Source organism: Canis aureus, chromosome 3 (genome assembly GCF_053574225.1).
Source record: "Canis aureus isolate CA01 chromosome 3, VMU_Caureus_v.1.0, whole genome shotgun sequence".
Taxonomy (NCBI): Eukaryota; Metazoa; Chordata; class Mammalia; order Carnivora; family Canidae; genus Canis; species Canis aureus.
The window spans coordinates 8,967,223-8,990,794 of NC_135613.1; the positions used below are offsets into that span (position 1 = coordinate 8,967,223).

General features: G+C 36.8%; 1 protein-coding gene across 10 annotated transcripts in view; it reads left to right on the top strand.

The window, feature by feature from the left end:
- The window catches only part of NFAT5 (nuclear factor of activated T cells 5), a 121,950-nt gene extending 100,976 nt beyond the window's left edge, over positions 1 to 20,974 (top strand). For 7 of the 10 annotated variants that reach the window (XM_077888564.1, XM_077888567.1, XM_077888582.1 and 4 more), the window contains 5 exons: positions 983 to 1,066; positions 8,415 to 8,563; positions 9,274 to 11,773; positions 12,436 to 12,679; positions 13,115 to 20,974. In XM_077888564.1, coding sequence (XP_077744690.1) covers positions 983 to 1,066; positions 8,415 to 8,563; positions 9,274 to 11,773; positions 12,436 to 12,671 — 2,969 coding nt within the window. In that variant the 3' untranslated portion in view covers positions 12,672 to 12,679; positions 13,115 to 20,974. The remainder of the gene's footprint in view (positions 1 to 982; positions 1,067 to 8,414; positions 8,564 to 9,273; positions 11,774 to 12,435; positions 12,680 to 13,114) is intronic. The other 3 variants (XM_077888566.1, XM_077888571.1, XM_077888585.1) reach the window with 1 other exon arrangement.
- Positions 20,975 to 23,572: the final 2,598 nt, after the last annotated feature.

Here is a 23,572-nt window from a genome sequence, read left to right on the forward strand (position 1 = left end):
CCTATTTATAATTTTAGAACTGAACCCTACTCTCAGGTCCATTAAATTTAAAGTTGCCATGGTAGCTGTAGTTGCTATGACTAGATGTAATAGTCTAGAAATTCTCTATTAATAATATACAAAGATTATTTTTTCCAAGGCTTTACAAAAGGAATAATCATAATGTTATAGGTTCTGTTTATCACTTTTTTTTAAAGATTTATTTATTTATTTATTTATTTATTTATTTATTTACTTATTTATGATAAACATAGAGAGCGAGGCAGAGACACAGGAGGTGGAAGAAGCAGGCTCCATGCCAGGAGCCCAACACAGGACTCGATCCCGGGTCTCCAGGATTGCGCCCTGGGCCAAAGGCAGACGCCAAACCGCTGAGCCACCCAGGTTCAGATAAAAATAAAAAATATTTATCACATTTTTAATTTAGTTCAACTGATTGATTAACATTTCTCAATCAGTATTATTTTAATAAATCATTTATGTAGATGAATGGTGAATTTTTTTCATTCTGGTGTTAAAATATATTTGATACATTTTAAAAGTTTTATATCCATCTTGGGGCACCTGGGTGCAGCATCCAACTCTTGATCTCAGCTCAGGTCTTGATCTAAAGATTGTGAATTCAAGCCCTGCATTGGGCTCCACGCCCAGCATGGAGGGGGGGAAAAAGGGGAAGAAAAAAAGGTTTCACATCAGTCTTCTACTCATCACATATTGTCAATGTGAATACTGTTACAAAAAGGATTTTAAGTTGCTGTTGTTTCTTGTTTTGATACATGAGCATGTTACTGCCCATTTGGTTGGTGAGTTTTTAGGGCATAGATTGGTGATTATAAAAACTCATCTCTGCTTAGATTTTCTGCTAAAAAAATAATTTAATAATATTTTATAGGAAATATTCCAATTAAAGATTTTTAGGATACACCTTTTTCTTAGGGAAAGTTTAAATAAATACATCAATCTTTTTGTTTTGCTTTTATAGCAGCAGCTGGTGCTTTGAATGTAAATGTGAAGAAAGAAATATCTAGTCCTTCAAGACCTTGCTCTTTTGAAGAGGCCATGAAAGGTACCAAGTCCATTCTTTCCAAAAATTATAAAAAGGTGATCCTATTTATTTTGTCTGGCAAATCTTACTATTTTGTTTTTTCTTATGTGCTTAGAACACTTAACAGGGTACCCTCCATGTCACAAAATAAACATTTGTTTAACTTTACTGAATGCAGAGACTTATTTCCCAACTTGATATTTCCCGTTATTCACCATATGAACAAACTCTTTTAAAGCGTATGTTGGAGGAGAGGAGATTTTTCTAATGTTTTTTATTCCCTAATGTTAAAGTATAAAATACAATAATTTATGTAAAATAGGGTCTGTAAAGCTTCTTGCTACCAAAATTAATATTGGACATTGAAATTTTGAAACTGAAATTTGAACTATTTTGAAAAAGTTTACTTAGATTTCTTGTTATCAGGCAGCCCTGGTGGCGCGGCGGTTCAGCGCCGCCTGCAGCCCGGGGTGTGATCGTGGAGACCCGGGATCGAGTCCCATGTCGGGCTTCCTATAGGGGGCCTGCTTCTCCCTCTGCCTGTTCCTCTGCCTCTCTCTCTCTGTGTGTCTCTATGAATAAATAAACAAAATCTTAAATAAAAAAAAAAAAAAAGATTTCTTGTTATCATCCTTCCTTCTGACATCATATTTACTCCTGCCAACCCCAAGAAACAATGAAGATACCTTCAGGATGTTATAATGTAACACAGAGTAAATTTCTTTTTCTTTCATTCTCTTTTTTTTTTTTTTTTTCCAGCTTGCAGACTTGATTCTGTGCCCAGCCTGTAATACCTGGGACGTCAGAGGGGCCAAAATCAAGATTTTTTTTTTTTTCTTAAGGGATTTCTAACACAACTAGATACTCAGTGGTGATGCTTTTTTGCCGTTATAGATGGAGATGTCAATTACATAATCCCCATTGATTTATTTTTATAATTCCTAGCCATTATTTATATTTTTCTGCCATGAAATTCATGAGTTAAAACCAATCTTAAAATTAAAAATATTTAATCAAATATGATGTGTTTTTAAATATCATCAGTAGCAAAATCCAGCATTCATGTACATAACTTACCATTTTAATTTCTGACTATGAACACATCCAGAGTAGATTAGTGAGGGATTTTGCAATAGGAAGTAAACAGCCAAGTTTATCTGATTCAACTACAGGAAAATTTACAAATCTATATAATGGATAACCATAGCTCACATTTATCAAATGTATATTAAGTGCTAGGCAATATGCCGTACTTTTTACTGGCACTATCTCATTTAATCTTCCAAACTTTATGAAGTAGGTAATTTATTATTCTCATTTCACAGGTGAAGAAACCAAGGTTAAAAATTTGCTCTAGGTCACTTAGCCAGTAATAACAGAAGGATAGGTTGAGCTCTAGTGTGTAAGGTAACACATCTAAGCAAAAATTATTTAAACCATGCTTATTGGGCAGCCTTGGTAGCTCAGCGGTTTAGTGCCACCTTTGGCCCGGGGTATGATCCTGGAGACCCGGGATCGAGTCCCACATCAGGTTTCCTGCATGGAGCCTGCTTCTCCCTCTGCCTGTGTCTCTGCCTCTCTGTGTGTGTGTGTGTGTGTGTGTGTGTATTCTCATGAATAAATAAATAAAATCTTTAAAAAATAAAAAGATAAACCATGCTTATTAGATGAATAATACCATAATTAATTAATCAGTATAGAAAGGGATATTTGTGATCTTTTTTTTTTTTTTTTTTTTTGGCCAACTTTGCCATCCATGCTTTTATCCAAAAAAAATTTTTTTTAAAGATTTTATTTATTCATGAGAGACAGAGAGAGGCAGAGACAGAGAGGGAGAAGCAGTCTGCCCATGGGGAGCCTGATGCAGAACTTGATCCTAGACTCCGGGATCACACCCGGAGCTGAAGGCAGATGCTCAAACGCTGAGCCACCCAGGCATCCCTCTCCAGAATTTTTTGGTGGTACTTTCATAGTGTATCATACTAATGGGACACTAATCCAGTTTAACATGAAATTTCTAATATAAGATTATGAGTTGAAGGTTGAAAGGTTGTAAATGTCATGCTTAATTCTTAGTAATAAATGATTTAGTTTATCAAAATCTTAAAAGGCTAAAAAACCGGATAAGAAACAAACACATACACATGTTATTAGTTTTTCACAATTTAGACCTGATTTTGACAGTTTTATCAAATCATGGTAAAATTTTTTTAAAGATAGAAAATTGAATACTAAACATTGATTTAAATTTTTTACTTGTCATTTTAAATTTTATATCATTATTTGGAGATTTCCTGAACAACGACATAAAAATAGTAGCTTTCAGAACCAACAGTTTTCTTTGACATATGGCTTATTTTTATGATTTCTTGAAATCAGAGCATTAGTGTAATGCCAAGTTGCTGAGAGATTTTTTAATAATGAAGACTGAGCAACATAAATGACTTAAATTTGTGTTCTGGCAGGAATCTTCTAAGTAACGTTCTTATAAATAGCCATCAATTACATTGAGCTTTAGAACTTGATACCAAGTATATTATTGAAAGATATTGAAAACTTTTGCTTTAAAATAAGTTTCTAATTTCTTAGGGTTTGGGGGAAGTGTGTAGGGAGTAAGGAGGATGACTGCACAGCTCACTCAGTGAGATATTAAATCTAGAGCCAAGGTATCATGATTCATTTTTGGTTTTAGTCAACTGTGTATGTATCCTTTACACAAAAGTAATAAAAATTATATAGGGAGTGCCTGGGTGGCTCAGTCATTTAAGTACCTGCCTTCGGCTCAGATCATGATCCCAGCATTCTGGAATCAAGTCCCACATTGGGCTCCCTGCTCAGTGGAGAGTCTGCTTCTGCCTCCTTCTACCTCTGCCTGCTACTCCCCTTGCTTGTGCTTTCTCCTCTGTCAAATAAATAAAATCTTCAAAAAACAACTAATTAAATAATATAAAGTGTGCAGTGTAAGCTACTATTAACGGTTTCTAGAACATATTTCCAGAAAGTATCTCTGTAGGTACAGGTAGACATGAGGAGACACTCTAGAAAGATGGCTCAAAGACTGTGATACAGGTTTATTAGGACCCAGGGATAAGTTTAATTGACCCTCGAATAATACAAGTTTCAACTGCGCAGGTCCACTTATATGTAGATTTTTTCAATATAGCATGTTTCCTTATGATTTTGTTAATAGCATTCTTTTCTCTAACTTTATTGTAAGAAAACCGTGTGTAATACATACATAAAATATGTGTTCATCAACTATTTATGTTATCAGTTAGGCATCTGGTCAAAGTTGGCTATCAGTTAAGTTTTGAGGGAGTCAAGTTCTATATGGATGTTCAACTAGTATGGCAGGGTCATTGCTTCAACCCCCATGTTGTTCAAGGGTCAACTTGTATTGATGTGCATTCTCTTAGTTTCGGCTTTGTAAGGAGTGCTTCACTGGATGAGTGAAAAATAGTTGAGAGCATATACTTTTCTCACTGGTTTTAACTACATGCAAAGGTTTAGAAGCTTGGAGGAACCATATCTCAATCCATTTCACAGGTGAATAAACCAAGGCTCAGAGAAGTTAAGTGATTTGCCTCAGGGTCACACAGCTAGTAACTGATAGAGCTTGTGACTTAGATGTCTTCCACAACTCTGTATTTTCTTACTCTATTATTTCTTCCCCTATAAATCTTAATTTATACAAACATATTTGTACTCCACCTAAATACTGCTTGCTGATAACAAACTTCCATAAAAATTATTCTGAATTTCAAAGATTATTCGGCATAGATGGAGAGAACAGTTCAAAAGTTGGCATAAACTGTCAATGCCATTATTCTTTACAAATTCACATTGATATTTGGATGGTTAAATATGTTTGTCTTATTTACTTTGTGGGTTTTCTGAATTGGCTTAAAAGTTCTCCCCTAGCCCTTACATAATACACAGACTTCATATGTTTGATTTTTCCCTCCCTTCACTAAAATGTAATTTCCAGGCAGTAGGGCTTTATCCATCTTAGTCATCACTGGAACCTGGAACAGTGCCTGAAATTTTGTAAAGGATCATAAATATATAATGAGAATGTAGGAAGGCAAAGTAGGGTGACATCTCTCAAGCCATTTAATATTGTTTACAGGTCCATTAAAGATATATTTGTGGGTTCTGGGACATAATAGTATACACTTATTTTTCCCTGTCCCTCCTTTCTAAATATACCTTGGAAATAATTGACACCAAGTGAGTTTCCTAGTTTTTCTTTTATCTACCATTTTATCTGAATTAGGTACCAGAGAAGTCTGCAACTCAGAACTGGCAACCTACACAGACAGAAAGAATAAATCAATAAATAAGCATGAACAGCCTGCTCTCAAAGACTAGGAAAGGCAAAGCCTAGCAGAGTCTTAGTGGGATGACTCATATCTAATGACAGCAGCTGATCCACGAACAAAATGTGGGGACTAGCACATCCCCCACTCAAATTTGTAATAGCAACAGCTATATGGTTAACTCACCCCATACACCACATCTGCCAAGTAGCAGTGGGCCCAATATACTAACAGTAGAACCAAAGAGGTCCCGAATACAGGCTTCACATAAGCCAGAAGCAGCAGGTCGGTCTGTCTGGGTGGGAACAGCAGAACCCAGGGATCCAACCCATCCCCTCCCTCATATCAGGCAGTAGCACACAGGCCCTTCCACCTGTGCTGGTGGCATCAGCAGGCCCTGCATCTCCTTGCCCTTCCCTCAGCAGCAAAGCAAGACCCAGGCCCAACAGCTCCTGGCCCTCCCCCTAAGGGTAGAAGATCCAGGCCAAGTGTCTCCCAGTCATCTACCCAGTGACAGAAGGCAACCCATTGTCAGAAGGTGAACCAGACTCAGGGTCTCCCAAATCTTCACCCAGTGACAAGGAGCCCACCTTAACCTCGAAGTTCTTGAGCAACCACAGGGCAGAAGTAGCCCATGTAAGTGCTTTCCCACCTCTAGCAGCACTAGCAGAAATAGAATGGGAAGCCCAATAGTATCAGCAGACTAGAGAAAATACCAGGAAAAATGTTTTCTTTTCTGTAGGTTCAGCATCCCTTGCCACCCACACCAGGGAGTTCAGGGAAGGCTTTCCATTCTTATGGGTAACACCAACAGGTTTCCAGCTACTGCTCATATAGAACTAGAACAACAAACAGACCAGATTGTCAGAAACCTCAATTATTATTGGCCATAGAAAGATTTTGTGCATATGGCTATAGATAGACTTGTATCTTTGCGTGGGCATTAGACAAAATGTCCTTTTCTTGTTAGTCAACACTAGTAGACCTACCTGTTTGTCAGCAGTCTCCTTAGGAGATGTTAAAGACCCTTGCTCAACTTGTTCTACTTGTTCTCATTTTCCAGAAGGGGGAAAAAAACTATAATAATAAGAATTATCCTCTAAGTAAATTTGGGCAAAATTGTATATAGACATGTTAAACAGTAACTGTGTAGGTAATGCATTTATTTGTCAGTGGATGTTTATATACAGTTTCTCATTGAACTGTAATATAAGTTTATCTTTAGATATTGAACTTTTTAAGTCAGAAATACTAGAATGAAAATATGCAACACTGTACTGTAAGATTAACCAAATAATCCACAGCGAACTAAATTGACTATGACAAAGGTAAAGTAGATTCATTTATTAATTTCTTCATTAATTCAGCAAATATTTATTGGTTATCCATTATGCACCAGGCAACAACAACAAAATCTGCCTTCACAGAGTTCACTTTCTAATAGAGTTCAAAAGCAAGAATAGGAACTGAGTATTACAGGATCAACTTGGGACACTACCAGTGGTCTTTCAAATTGTCTTGTGAGATGGGTCTAGAATACTTTCAAATGCCTGCCTTGTACATGATCCGAAGTTCTGTCTTAGTCAAACTTGGACTGTGAGTTGCATTGTATTGGTATTGTTAGAATCTAGGTGAAAAGAGGTCTGAGAACTCATGAGTAAATGATCCAGTTTTCAAAGTAATAAAGTATAAAATACCAAAAGTTAAATGAGCACTTTTCCCTCCCTCAAGATAATCAGTTTCCATAGGAGTTGTTTCTAGCCAGTTAGTTGTGAGACAAGTTGAAGTAAGACCAGAAAATTTCAAATATTTTTAAATCAAATTATTACAAAGATAGCTATCCTATTCATATATACCATATGCCATTTTAAAGTCCTCTTTGAAAAAGAAAAAAAAATAAAGTCCTCTTTGTAGCCAGTATTTCTTCTCCGTATCACATTAAGAAGTTTAATTAGCTATGCTTCTGGGGATTTTGTATTTCTCTCCACAGGGTTTCAAAGTAGTGGTATACTCTGGGTGCAGAATTTGGCTAGGTATTCAGTTCAGAAGACTATCATTAGTGGTATCAGTAGGCTCCACTAAGTGCCAGTAACACAGACTTGAGGCAAAAAAGAAGTCGAAGAAAAGGGATCAAGGAGAAAAAATAGAATGAAATGGTTGAACCTACCTTATCTGCTATGTATTAACTCTCCCTAGCATAAATCTGTAACTATTCCTGCAAACTAGAGTAAAGAAAGTGGAAAATACTTGATGGTTTTGCTTTGGAAGTTTAATTGGTAAATGTTTTGATTTTATGCTGCCAGGCAACTAACCACATGCTCTAAGAGGAGAGTTGTAATTGAGTAGCTTTAATTTGGAGATTTCTAAGCTGTACGCTATAATATATGTGATCATGTTGATTAGTGTAACTCATGGTACTTTGAAAGGGCCCTGAGGGATATAGCTTGATAATTGAACTGAGTAACCTTGTTGAATTCAACCCAGTCTCAGGTTCCTATCAGGAGTCCTCAAGCCACTATTACTTCAAAAAAGGGAAGACACTTTTTTTTTTTTAGATTTTATTTATTTATTTATCTATTTATTTATTTTTAAGATTTTATTTATTTATTTATTCCTGGAAGACAGAGAGAGAAGCAGGCTCCTCACAGGCAGCCCAGTGCGGGACTCGATCCCCAGACCCGGGATCACGCCCTGAGCCGAAGGCAGACACTCAACCGCTGAGCCACCCAGGCGTCCCAGATTTTATTTATTTATTCATGAGAGAAAGGGAGGCAGAGGGAGAGGCAGGCTCAATCCCAGGACCCCAGGAGCATGACCTGAAGCCAAAGCCAGACACTCAAGCAACTGAGCCATCCAGGTGCCCGGAAGACACATTTTGATACATCAGTTTTTATATCCTATGCTGCCAGCATAGCATCAAAAAATAGACATATTTAAATCATGACTAAGAATCACCATATTATAGAATGAAATAATTAATGATGTTAGTGATTTTAAGTTTTCTTTCTTTTTTTTTTTTTTTTTTTTTTTGTGTGTGTGTGTGTGTACAGCAATGAAAACTACTGGTTGTAACTTAGATAAGGTAAATATTCTTCCTAATGCTCTGATCACTCCACTCATATCAAGCAGTATGATTAAGAGTGAAGATGTTACTCCAATGGAAGTAACAGCAGAAAAAAGATCTTCCCCTATTTTTAAGGTAAGCTGCATTGACTAGTGCCCCACATCTTCTCAGTTATAAAAATTGCTAATTTGATTTCTTTTCCCCATGTTTGTGCTTTTACTTTTACTTTTTTTTTCACATGTGTTTCTTTTTGGATGCAGTTAATGAGTTTTGGTTTTCATAATAAATGCTTTAACATGCCAATAAAATAGCCTTCAAAGTGACTTCCAATATATCTTGATAAGGGAGGAATTGATTAATGTTAGCTAGATCTCTGGGATGTGGGGTATTCATGAAAGTACAAGTTTAATAGTTTCAGAATTGGAGACATTTTTATTTTCTTTTTTTCCCCAGTTTTTTTCTATAACCCCCTTTCCCTTTGTCACTTAACTCCTTTCCCTCCTATAATGTTACCAATGATCCACAAGATGGAGATATTTTTGAATTTACTATTAATTCATGAACTGTAGAATTAATGTGTTCTTCCTGTCCTTAGCACATCAATAACTAACTGATTATTCTAGTTTTTTGACTGTCTTTGCTTACAATATTTATTAAAGAAATATCATAATGACAGATATGGTGTCACCAAGAATCCTAGTCTTACACATTTTATGAAAAAACAATGTAGAGTGGAAAATTGGTCCTGCATATACATATGTATTCAGAGTAATAATTTTTGAAGTATCAAATGAGCTAATTTGATGTTTATATATACATATTATTTGGGGATTTTTATTTTTTAGACTACAAAGACAGTTGGATCAACTCAACAAACATTAGAAAATATCTCTAACATAGCAGGAAATGGGTCTTTTTCATCATCATCATCTTCCCACTTACCTTCTGAAAATGAAAAGCAGCAGCAGATTCAACCCAAGACATACAACCCAGAGACCCTGACAACTATCCAAACACAGGACATTTCACAGCCTGGTACCTTTCCAGCAGTTTCTGCTTCTAATCAGCTGCCCAACAGTGATGCACTACTGCAGCAGGCTACCCAGTTTCAGACCAGAGAAACTCCAACTAGAGAAGTACTGCAATCAGATGGTACAGTGGTTAATTTGTCACACCTGACTGAGTCATCCCAGCAACAGCAGCAGTCACCACTACAAGAACAAGCGCAGACTTTACAGCAGCAGATTTCATCCAATATTTTCCCATCACCAAATAGCGTGAGTCAGCTACAGAATACAATTCAGCATTTGCAAGCCGGAAGTTTTACAGGCAGTACTGCTAGTGGCAGCAGTGGAAATGTTGACTTGGTCCAACAAGTTTTAGAGGCACAACAACAGTTATCTTCAGTTTTATTTTCTGCTCCAGATGGTAATGAGAATGTTCAAGAACAGCTTAGTGCAGACATTTTTCAACAAGTCAGTCAAATTCAAAATAGTGTAAGCCCTGGAATATTTTCCTCAACGGAGCCAGCAGTCCATACTAGACCAGATAATTTAATCGCTGGAAGAGCCGAAAGTGTTCACCCACCGACTGAGAACACATTATCCAGTCAACAGCAGCAACAACAGCAGCAACAAGTAATGGAATCATCAGCTGCGATGGTGATGGAGATGCAGCAGAGCATCTGCCAGGCAGCTGCCCAGATCCAGTCCGAGTTATTTCCTTCACCTGCGTCAGCAAATGGGAACCTTCAGCAATCTCCAGTTTACCAGCAGACTTCTCACATGATGAGTGCATTATCTACCAATGAAGACATGCAAATGCAGTGTGAATTGTTTTCTTCTCCACCTGCAGTTTCTGGAAATGAAACTACTACAACCACCACACAGCAGGTTGCAACCCCTGGCACTACCATGTTTCAGACATCAAGTTCAGGAGATGGAGAAGAAACTGGAGCACAAGCAAAGCAGATTCAGAACAGTGTCTTTCAGACCATGGTCCAAATGCAACATAGTGGGGACAGTCAACCTCAAGTTAACCTTTTTTCATCTACGAAAAGTATGATGAGTGTGCAGAATAATGGTACTCAGCAACAAGGTAATGGTTTATTCCAGCAAGGTAATGAGATGATGTCCCTCCAATCTGGGAATTTTTTGCAACAGTCTTCTCATTCACAGGCTCCACTTTTTCATCCTCAGAATCCTATTGCTGATGCTCAGAACCTTTCCCAGGAAACTCAAGGTTCTATTTTTCACAGTCCAAGTCCTATTGTCCACAGTCAGACTTCTACAACATCCTCTGAACAATTGCAGCCTCCAATGTTTCACTCTCAGAGTTCCATGGCTGTGCTGCAGGGCTCTTCTGTTCCTCAAGACCAGCAGTCAGCCAACCTATTTCTTTCCCAGACTCCAATGAATAATCTTCAAAGTAACACAGTAGCCCAAGAAGAACAGATTTCATTTTTTGCAGCTCAAAACTCAATTTCTCCACTTCAGTCAACATCTAACACTGAGCAGCAAGCTGCTTTCCAACAGCAGGCTCCAATATCACACATCCAGACCCCTATGCTTTCTCAGGAACAGGCACAACCCTCCCAGCAAGGTATGTTCCAGCCTCAGGTGTCCCTGGGCTCCCTGCCTCCTAATCCAATGCCTCAGAACCAACAAGGACCGATCTTCCAGTCACAGCACTCAATAGTCGCTATCCAGAGTAACTCTCCATCCCAGGAGCAGCAGCAGCAGCAACAGCAACAGCAGCAGCAACAGCAGCAACAGCAGCAGCAGAGCATTTTGTTCAGTAATCAGAATACCATGGCCACAATGACATCTCAGAAGCAGCCACCACCAAACATGATGTTCAACCCAAGTCAAAATCCAATGGCTAATCAGGAGCAACAGAACCAATCCATCTTTCACCAACAAAATAATATGGCCCCAATGAATCAAGAGCAGCAGCCCATGCAATTTCAGAACCAGCCTACAGTTTCCTCTCTTCAGAACCCAGGCCCTACCCAGTCTGAGTCACCACAGACCTCCTTGTTCCATAGTTCTCCTCAGATTCAGTTGGTCCAAGGGTCACCCAGTTCGCAAGAGCAGCAAGTAACACTGTTCCTCTCTCCAGCATCCATGTCTGCTTTGCAGACCAGTATGAACCAACAAGACATGCAGCAGTCTCCTCTTTATTCTCCTCAGAACAACATGCCTGGAATCCAAGGAGCAACATCTTCACCTCAACCACAGGCTGCTTTATTTCATAACACTACTGGAGGCACAATGAACCAACTACAGAATTCTCCTGGCTCATCTCAACAGACTTCTGGAATGTTCTTATTTGGCATTCAAAATAGTAAGAAACTCTTTCTGATTTCTTATTTCTTAAATGTTATTGATTGAAATGGTCAGATTATTATTTTTACTAAAAGGAAGCAAAACACAGGGGTGTTAAGAGCACAGAGTGTACTTAGAACTGAGTTCAAGTTCCAACTATACTACTTATATACTGTGAGATCATGGACAAGTTACATGACCTACAAAAGCTTCAATTTCCACATCTTAAATGGTGGTAATATTATCTACTTACTCAAAAAAGGATAATGGGAGGACTAAATGTGGTCATGAATGTAAATGAAGGTGTTTGCCATTTTAAGCTATAAACTTGAAAGGAAAATGAAGTAAGAATGACAGAAAATATCTCTGCCAATTAAAATAAGTAGTTTCCAAGGAGGTAAAAACTCATCTTTAATGTTTATATACCGAAGAAAATGTGTAGGACTTACTTAGGATTAACGAAGCAAAGTTGTAGTTGTATACCACTTAGAGGAGACCTGGGATGAAGTCCAGTACTGTTCGGTGAGAACCTTTTTATGGGGCTGTCAGGTGCCTTCCTTCTAGTTCTATATTGGGTAGGCACAATAATCAGTTTCCCCCAGCAACTAATAAATATCTTCTTATAAATATTAATGGAAAGTAACTAATCAGGTAGCTTCTCTATTTTAAATGTCTCTGCAGACTGTAGTCAGCTTTTAACTTCTGGACCAGCTACATTGCCAGATCAGTTGATGGCCATAAGTCAGCCAGGCCAACCCCAGAATGAGGGTCAGCCTCCTGTGACAACACTTCTTTCTCAGCAAATGCCAGAGAATTCTTCACTAGCATCCTCTATAAATGCCAACCAGAACATTGAAAAGATTGATTTGCTTGTTTCATTGCAAAACCAAGGGAACAGCTTGACTGGCACCTTTTAACTGGATGAGTAAGTACAACATTTTGGCTTTTTTATTGAGAAGCATCAATAAATTGTATTATTCTTACCAGATTTGGGCTTAAGTAATACCACTCTTTAAACCCTACTCTTTTGAAATATAGCTTTCTCACAAGGTAGTATTTTTTCGATCTGCATAAATTACTCGAATGATAGCTCGTAGTCCTGTTGTTAATACCAGGCAATCCAAGTTTCTTTGCCATGGAATGATGGAACATCCAAGGAACATACTATATGTTAGATAGAGTTACATCTCATTTCTCCCTTCCTCCAGAAATACTGAGTCAGAAAAGTCTGTGGAAATATAAATATGATGAGGTATCATTTATGGTATTGTAATATACTTTGGGGTCATTCAAGGTAATGGGAAATTTCTAAATGCTTCCCTCCCTAGTGAGTTATATTCAACTTCTCCTTCTTTTTTAGAAATTCCATGAAGAAAATTCTGATTCCAAGATGTCCTGAGATCATGTGATTCCATGAGGATTTTTGAACTGTTACTTTAAAAACAAAACAAGAGTATGAAAAACTGTGATTGAGTAAATGGATAGATTTTACTTTTACTGCAAAAGAGCACACCTATGCTGCCTGTTGCAGTAATTAGCCACCATTGTTAACATCTTCATATTTTATATTCCTAATAACAGTAATGACTGAGAATCTATTTGAGTTTCCAGCTGACAGAATTAATTGTTGCTATTTTCCTAGGCGCTATTTCTCTAAAAGTACAGTTTAAATCCGAAAGCTGGACTGCTCAGTTATTATTGCTATTAGAGAGTAATTCAGAATGTCATGTTTACTTTTGTTCTTCATTCATATTTTCTTTCCTGCATCGTTTTAGTGAAGTAATGGCTTTTGAAAAAGGAAAGGTCACATAGTAACTAAAACTAAGGCTGTGATTCTTCCATATAAGAAGCACGGCTATTGGCCAAAGTGAAGGAATCTTTTGTCAGTTTTTATGGAGAAACTGAAGGGGTAACATTCTAACAAGTAGCTGTATTAAGAGCTCTGCACAGTTAAGAGGCATCTTTATCACAAAAGGCAGACAGCACACAAACTAGGAAGAGCTGAAATGCTATTGATTTTATTTTTTCCGAGAGTTGCTAATTTTCTGCATTTCTCTTAAGGGGTTTAGCCATAAATGTGCAAAAAAAAAATTATCTTGCTCTATCAAAAAATGAAGGGGATAATATGTGGTAAATTATGTTCTGATATCCTCCTTCAGCAGTTAAAACTGAACTGACACAGCAATTTGAGTGTTTTCTTCTGATCCCCGTAGTGGACCGATGTTCCCTTTTTATCATCATTTATATTATTCTCCTCTTCTCACTTTATTTTAGACAATGAGTAATATACTAGCTTTGTGACCCTGTAGCAACTTAAAGGAAAAGGCCACTTTGGTCTGGGGTAACCCAGCAACTCCTGCAGCACAGGCGGGGCGGGGGCCACCCTCTCAGGAATGAGGGGAGCTGATTCCTGAGAAACAAGAAACAATGCATTTTTTCCATGAACGGTGCTGTTCTGAAGTCTTCAAATTTTCCCCTCTAATAGAAAGCAGTATACATTTACATTTAAAAAAAAAAAAAAAAAAGGCAAACAAATTTCTTGAAACATCACTTCTCCCTGAACTGCAGAGAGTGTAATTCACTTGTCACCTCAGTGCTTTACAGTTTGAAGTGGTCACTTACCTGATGGTTCCCACAAGCCTTAGGCTTTACAGGGTCATGTCATTGACTTAAAATGAAGAATTAACTTGTGTTACATCTATAGAGAGCAAAATTACACACTCCAGAATTTGCAGTTGTAGCATTAGTTATACAGTTTTGGGTGTTCTTGCCACCCATGGGATGCCTGCTTCTCACTACAACCTATTGTCTGGACACATGCTTATGTCTTATTTTCCTTTTGGCATGTAGAAAGCTGTTAATACAGTTTAAGGCCAAATTGTGTGTGGCTTCTATCTGTAGATAAGATGTTTTGGTATTCATGTCCGTTTCATTTATTTTTTTTAAGTGTACAAAAAAATAGCCTGTTAATTGTTTGTCAAAGGCTACTTTTGTTTGTTTGTTTTTTAATTTTTTTCTATCCTATACATTTAGTTGAACTTTGTGGAATTGTGGTGTTGGTTTTGTTTATACAGCCAGATTTTTCCCCCTTTTTGTGGTCTTCCTTGGTTCTTCAGATGTGCTCTTCTTCTGATTTGTTCTTCTATATTCTTCCCTCCACCCCAACCCTTTCTTTCTTTCTCTCTCTGATTGAGAGGCATTGAATTACGTTTTCAGTAGTACAGGCTTCTTGCCGATATGAAGGGAACTTTTCAGAAAGAGACCTACTCTGGGTCATTTACTTTTGAATACAGTTTTCAATCGTTCAAGTTTTGGATGGTTTATATCTAATGTGTGTTTCATTTTTTTGGAAAGCTATATTTTGTATTTAGGAAATGGTATACTATTTTGCTATTTGTACTGAGTGAGTACATTGGCATAAATATAGAAATTTATATATATACATATATATAAACTATTCTTTTTTTGCCACACATTTTTGTGGTAAATTTGTGAGTTTGTCTGATGTTCTACCACAACGTGGCGTCTGATAACAGTGAGGGGGGGTTTGTTATGTCTTTATTGAGTATTTAAGTATCTTTTGAAACAAATGACCTGTTCATCTGTGGCCATTCCATCGGGCAGTTCCTTGATGCTATCAGTGGGCTAGAGGCAGCTTACTGTGTGTTTGCTGGGTCTTCACTCGGCAAGATGTCAGAGTAAGGAAACCCACCTAGGCAGTTGTGTCAAATGGTGTTTCACGAGAATGAGCCATTCAGTCCTTGCTCACTATATATTTAATATTTTATTGTTGTTATTGTTATTATTAATTGGCTTTCTGTATTCTATGCCTTTTATTTATAATGACACTAAAAAAATACCCATGTTTGTAATTTTAATAACATTTTCCCCATCTTGTAATATCCAGAGCTACTTTATAAATTCTCTGAACCAAAAGCATTTTCCTCAATATGTCATCTCTCCCCACCCATCAGGAAAAATTACCCAATATAGTTCAGGTTATAAGAAGGACCAGCCACACAATCCAGTGCTTCAGTTTTAAAATGTAAAACTCTAACTGCAGAGGTATAAAGAGGTAGCTTACCCAGCAGGTATAAAAATAGGAAGTAGAAATAAAATACGTTTATTTCTGAGTTTTCTGACTTTTTTTCTAAGAGATTACACAGGAGACTCAGGAAGTCTGTTTGTTCACCAGGTTCCAATTAGAATGTTTGTTAACACTGCTCTGTGGATGAAGTGGTGGCAAGAAGACTGGCTTGTGTGCTGACTTCTGTTCTGTTGTTTAGCCAGAGGCTTATCATTGTAAAATGCTGATTGCCAATGCCAAGTCACCAGGGACCAATTTTCTGTTTTATGGCATCTAAGTTTAGAACAGAACATACACCTGAACTGTAGTGGCTTGATTGGATGGAGCAGAAAACCCAATTTTTATTTTCATAAATTTTGTGGTTATTTATACAAGGGCTGTGCTATGCTACCATATTCTTATTTGATAATGATTTTTTTCTTTTTTTTTTTTTTTTTTTACCATTGTTAAATGTTCCTTACCCCTAAAGGTCAATGTTAAGTACAGCATTCTGAATATTTGGTTACAAAAAACATTTGTCTTCTTATTGAAGAGTTAGCTCAGTGGTCAGTGGTTGATACTTGTGCTAATAATAATACAACTTCCAGATTACTGTTACAAATTATATGGGATAGACTCCATGAGCCAGCAAAGGCCTTGGAAGCAACAATTTATTAAATTTATTTATGGCAGAAGGACCTAAATAAACTATGAACCTCTTTTATTCCTTTATATTGTTACATTCAATTGCTCTTTCTTTTAGCAACTCACCTTAATGCTTGGAGCTTATCTGTCTCTCTCTAACTTACTCTGTGTGTGTGTATGTGTGTGTTACTCTTTATTGTCATTCCATTATAAATCCACACCAACGTGGGAGAAGATAACTAGAAGTCATATTTGCTACTGAGCTTTATCATATTACCTTTGTAATTAGAGTATCATGCTGTTATTTAGTCAGTGCAAATCTATTTTTGCCATTCTCCCTAGAACAGGTTTTTAAAGAACTATTTATTATAAGAGCAGAATTAATGAAGGACCTCCCTTTCTTTTTTCTTTTTTGGTAATACTGTATATGCTATAGTTGAGAAGTTCATTATAGTGCATTTTTTGTCCATCAGAACTTCAGCTAATCTGCCTAGAAAAATAGTGTCAAAGGAAATGAGAAAGAATTTGTATCAGAGTCCCTCTAGGACTAAGATAATGATTCCTTTTGACCATTTAAACTGTTTTGGACAGTTGTTTTGGAAAAGTTAAATGTTTTAGACAGATCAGTAATTAAAGACTAGAGTTAAATGCTATAATAATCAAAGCCTCAAATTAAACATGGCTTATAAATACTAGGAGTAATTTGAGAATTTTTCATTGTTCTGATGAAAATTTCTGTTCTAATACCTGGTTCCTAATTGAATTTTTTTCTAATTCATTGAAAATTATGTGAGGCCTGTTAGCTTTACTTCGTGACCACAGGCTTCATCCCTACCCAGTGCAGCCATGTTGTATATGCACACATTTGGTTATAAGGAGGGACTCAGTGGGGAGACTGTATAGATCAGCTTTATTAGAAAAATAACTCAGAGTACATAGCCCTAGTAAGTTAGGTTAGTAGAATCTTGTTACATACTAAAAAGAAGTTTTCTCTTCTGCTTATTTGTGTCACTAGAACTAAGTCATGGACATAATTTGTATTCATAATGCAGTAAATATCAGAGTAACATCTACAATGTCACTTGTGTGAATTGTCCCAGTGCTCTAATCACGTATTTAATCCCCCTTGATTTAATGCCATTCTAGCCTCCTTCATTAATAAAATTGTATCTTTATTCCACTTTCTCTTTCAGGAAGTTTTTTTTAAATAATATTTTATATCTAGATCAAATGCTTATGGAAAAGTGCCTTTTTACCATGAGAGTGCCCCTTTCTTGTAATTTCATTTTACACTGTTGCCAAAAACAAATACACAAATGATTTCGCTAGGCCCCAACTTCAATTTTTTCATTTAGTCCATTCTTTTCTCTATTTTTCATTCATCATAGAAAGTAACTTCCCTAGGATTCTCCCTTTGGCTTAGAGTAACAGAGAAGTTACATTGCTAGAATTGTTCCTCTGAGGGAGGGTAAGTAATAGATTATAGAATTACACTGTTTGGGCTTTATATAAATTATCTACATATGTCTTCATCTTGACCAAGTAATGATAGGTCCTATCTGAATGCTAATGAAAATTTTATTATCTGTGAGACTCCATGTACACAAATGTTTGTAGTTAAATTTCAGGAAGGAAGTATTTAAAGCATCTTCTCTGATCTTACTAGACAGATGAAAATCACTAACATAGTTTAGGTAAAACCTGGTAATGTCAACTTTTCTAACTAGACAAGGCCATGTAATTCATTGTAGTGCTCCTCTTGTCTGTCAGAACCTTCGTAATCTTTATGAAAAATAGTGTCCAAGGAAATAAAGTAGTTATATTGGAATCCCTCTAGGACTAAGATAATGATTCCTTCCAACAAGATACAGTTGGATTAAGTGTCCCTCTGGTTTTTGTCAATTTTGCCTCCATTCTAGTTCTAGTTCCTTACTGCAGTGGTGGGTGCCTAACAAGAGGGCAGGAGAGCAGTAGCTTTGGCATAGAGCTGTTTTCCCTATGTATTTCTTTTACTTAGTGGCTCTGAAGACTGCAAACCTTTTATGCAATATTCTTAATACCCTAATGATATTATGCACTTTAATCATTCCAAAGAAGTCAAGAATGCTGTATAGTGATGATTCCTTCTTAATAAATACATGTTAACTATTTATGTCCCTTTTTATTTTGGATAGCCAGCTATCCAAATGTGTTATATGAATATTTTCTAAAATGACTATAGTAGGACTATAGTAGGACTATAGTAGGACTTAAGACTTTGACTATGTGAAGAAATGATTACACTTCAGCAAATCATTTTAGAAATATTAAATGTTCAGCTTGCTAATCTATATGTTTGAGACTTAATTAAAACCAGCTTTCTTCCAGTATTTTTTTATGTCATGTTTATAAAAACGTTGTAGTATATAGTTTCTACATAAATAGTGTAAACCAGTGGTTTTCAAAGTATGGTCCTCAGCCCACCAGCCAACATCTGTATCACTTGGGATCTAGTTAGAAATGCACATTTTGGGCCCTATCATAGACATACTGAATTAGAAACTCTGGCATGGGGCCTAGCAATCTGTGTTTTAACAAGCCCTCCAGGTGATTCTGATGTATGCTCAATTTGAAAACCACTGGTATAAATGTTATACAGTAAAATCTAGAAAGGTTTTCCCCCAATTCATACAAATAGTTATATATATTGTTCTTTATGTAAATTCAGCTTAACCCGGTTATCCATAATCATTTATTGGCAATGTTAATTTATTCTTAGTACTGCCTGTAGAAATATAATATGTTTTGTGTACATAAATAATTTAGTTATTGATAATTCAGTTAACTTAGTTTGGCATTTTCCTACCATTTACTAAAAAAGTTTACATTAAATGACTGATTTAAATACATAGGTGCAATCTTCTATATTTCTTTAAATTGTTAAGATATTTAAATAGCTAAAACAATTGACGGGTGCTAAAGTCTCCTGTTTATCCATGAAATGGGTACATTGTGGGCAGTGATAATACAAGCTTTCTTTTCATTGCCTCTTACTTTACCAGCAGACCACAATTTTGGTCTGGCTAGACCAACTTTCAGAACATCATTCCTTGTATTTAGATTTGTATCTGAGATATTAAACAAGATGGCTAGCCAGGTCACAAAGCACCTTATTTATTTAATTTCTTTTTTTAAATAGATAAAACTTATTTAAAAGTAGCTCGGTTTGTATGAGAACTGATGCAGTAGAGATATAGCTGTTCTCAGAACTTATACTTCAGACAAGCATTATTTACTAAAATAAATATTGGACAAGATAGTGCATTATATAATCTGGGCATTTCTCCCTTCTCAATCGTATGCTTCATGGTAAATATAAACTAACAAGATAAGTAGATTTATCCATTCATTTTAGTCTCCATGTGTAATTCAGCACCTCCATAATTGCTGTAATCTTCCTTCCACTGTTTACAAATCACCCAATTAATCAACTCATGGAAGAAAAATGCACATTCAAAATAAAAATAAAATAAAATTTTATAAAAGTCACCACTGCTGTCTTTGCTTAATACTAGCAGTGGAAATATAAGTGGCTTACTCTACAAACCTTGGTGCTGGCAGTACATAGGCAAACTGTGGGGAGATGCTCTAGGTACATTCCTCCTTTCTTGTTCCCTTCCCACCTCTTCCCCACTTTATTGCGTAATATATTCCTGTATCCAAAGAATTCTACCACAATTCTATTTGACTCCAACTTAGAGTGTTTCTTTTCTTTTAAAAGCCCCGTGTTTAACCATATCATCCTTGCTCTCTTTTTTTCCCCAGAAGTAATTTGAAATAGTTTGAAATAGTTTATATAGGGTTGCTTATTATTTTAGCTAATGAACCTCAGGACAACACACACATACACACCATCTCAGATGTTTGAGATTGGCTTTGGAATCAGCCTAATGTGTCCAATTAAGAACTGTCTTGCACTAAAGTGTTTATGCCTTTAGTAGCTACAAGCTGATTCCAGTGACATTGAGCTAATTTCTTTTGAGCTAATGAATGTATCTGCTCACCTTGTTCCCTTCTAATTGGTAAGCTCCAAGTAATTCCTACTTTTTTCGGTCAACTTTTACTGAGTTTTATTTACTTCTTTTACTTAGTCTTTTCATTAACATACTGCAGATATTTCATTAACCTTTTCTCGAGTGCTTTAGCTACCATTCTGCCATTTAAGTTTTTTAATTGTATTTTGCTTGAGCACATTGGTCAACCACTGAACTGCCTTCTTCCATTGTCCTGCAATGATATAAGGATTACATTTTTGTGTATATGGCTTTCATAGTTGGGATTTCAGAGCACTGACACCAGATATTTTCAGTTTGTTCTGTGGGGGAATTTCATTTGCATCTATGTTTTTAGCTATCTGTGATAACTTGTTAAATATTAAAAAGATATTTTGCTTCTATTGGAACATTTGTATACTCGCAACTATATTTCTGTAAACAGCTGCAGTCAAAAATAAAACATTGAAAGTTTTCATTTTGCAGTGGGTAACTGTCTTTTTTCCTCAAACTTTTGAATTAACATCCATGAATGTCAGTTTTGAGCAACATGAGTATGTGGCTGAAATGATAAAATCAGTAGGAAAAGGTATGAAATATAGATCTGTTTTTGAACACTCTGTGTCTATTTTGTCAGGCAGTGTACAAAGTGACAGTGTGGTAGCAAACCATGTATCAGAGAGGTGCTTTTGCCAAAAACCAAATCTCCCCAGCCTTCAGTCCCACATCCAGAGGCAATCTCTTTTTGTTGTGCTATCAGTTACTTCCACATATATAAATTGATGTTCGCCAAAACGTATATATAACATACACTGGTGGTATTTGAAATGAAACATGAGTAAAACATACATGTCTTTGTGCATTAGGAAAAAATGTACATCTACCTACTAGACTCTGGGGAAATGTGATACTTAAATATAGATGATATATGGACATCATCTATATAAGTAACTGAAACTTCAGAAGCACTGCTTTAAACAGTATGCTTATACCTCTTATCAATATAGACTGTGTTGATTCTATGAAAGTGACTGAATTTTAGCCTACCCAAATGTATACACACGTGAGTTGTCCATTTTGGAGGCTTTATATTATTTTAACAATGCTGCCATTGTTGCAAATGTGTTTAAAGGTTGTCTTTTGGCATTTATTGACTTCATCAGCACTGGAAAGAAGTGATAATGAAGTGAAATTCAGTAAGTATAAATATCAAAAAGGGTGGGGAATGGGCTAGATGGGTGATTAAGGAAGGCACTTATTATAACGAGCACTGGACATTGTATGTAAGTGAGGAATCACTGAATTCTCCCAAAATTCTAACTCCACTGTGTTAACGACCTAAAATTTAAATTTAAAAAAAATTAAAAAGTAAAAGTAATAAAAGGGTTAAAAAAAACAAAAACAAAAACCTTGGATCGGAAAAACAGCCTGTTGTGTGGGCAATAGATTGATCTGAAGTGGAGACTGTTAAGTGGCTGCCAGAAAAGCTGATGCAATCCTGGGTTACATAATTCAAGTTACAGTGTCCAGAACAAGGGAGGTAGTTGTCCTTGCTTTACTTCAAGCTCCTAAGAGTACTACTCTGTCCTATCATAAGGAGCGAACACAATCTTGACAGCCGTGTATCAGGCCTATATGAGAATTGGAACATCATTCATGCCTGCTCAGGACCCAACAGGGACTTCTGGAAGTATAAAAGTAGCTACAATTTCTCAACACCAACAGTTAATGGTCTCGCTCTCCAGAAGAGGTATGGATTGCTACTCTTGTGCTCTCTTTCATGGTGCCATCATCCTTGCTTCTACTAAGGCAATATACTGTAGTATTTAAAAGCCTAAGATCGGGTGACAAACCATGAGAGACTCTGGGAAATGAACAAAGGGTTTTGGAAAGGGAGATGGGAACTCTGGGAAATGAACAAAGGGTTGTGGAAGGGGAGATGGGTGGGGGGATGGGGTAACTGGGGACAGAGGAGGGCACTTGATGGGATGAGCACTGAGTGTTATATGTTGGCAAATCAAACTTCAATTAAAAAAAAAAAAGCCTAAGATCTTGAGTTTGCCCACCTGAGTGGAGTTCTGGCTCCTGCACATACGATTTAACTTCATTCTTTCATCTCCTTACTTATAAAGTACAAACAAAAATAAAACCCTTTTCTTAGGGTTATTGCAGAACTAAGTAAATTAATCCATGTAAAATTACATAGTTCCTGGCACACAGTAAGTGCCTAATCAGTGTTAACCTTGTTTTCGTATTACTAGTCCTGATACTACTTAGCTCTTCTGTTCTTTGTGCACGAGATCCCATCTCCTTTTGTTTTGTTTTGGTTTTTTTTGTGCGTGTGTGTGTGTGTGTGTCTCCTTTTGTTTTTTTCCAAAGACCTGTTCCTTTCATTGCCTTCTTTCTCCAGCATCAAAACCTTTCTCTCTGAGTCATTCCTACTGGCATGTAAATTTGCTATGATGTCCCTTATCTTTTAAAAAGTCAAATAACTTTGTTTGCCCATACAACTGTGTACACAAAGTTTCCACTTCCTCCCCTTACATTCTTTCTTTCTTTTTTTTTTTTTTTAAGATTTTATTTATTTATTCATGAGAGACACAGAGAGAGAGAGAGGCAGAGACACAGGCAGAGGGAGAAGCAGGCTCCACGCAGGGAGCCCGACGCAGGACTCAATCCCCGGTCTCCAGGATCACACCCTGGCCTGAAGGCGGCGCTAAACCGCTGAGCCACCGGGCTGCCCCCTTCCATTCTTTCTTGAACGCATTCCAAACCACTCCTGAAATGCCTCTTGTCCAAATCACCAGTGGCGTCCACATAGCTATATGCAAGTCCATTCTCAGACCTATCTTACTTGGCTTACGAGTAGTATTGGACACACTTGATCACTTCCTCTTCGAAACACGGTTAGCTTTCAGACCCCACATTCAACAAGCCTGCTCTGCTGGCCACCTTTTTAAATTCTCATCTTCTTGACCTCTTTAACACCAGAGAGCCCTAGAGGGGTCAATCATCGGATCTCTTTTCGTAATTTATTTCCTAGGTAATCTCATCCGTGACATTGCTTTATATACTA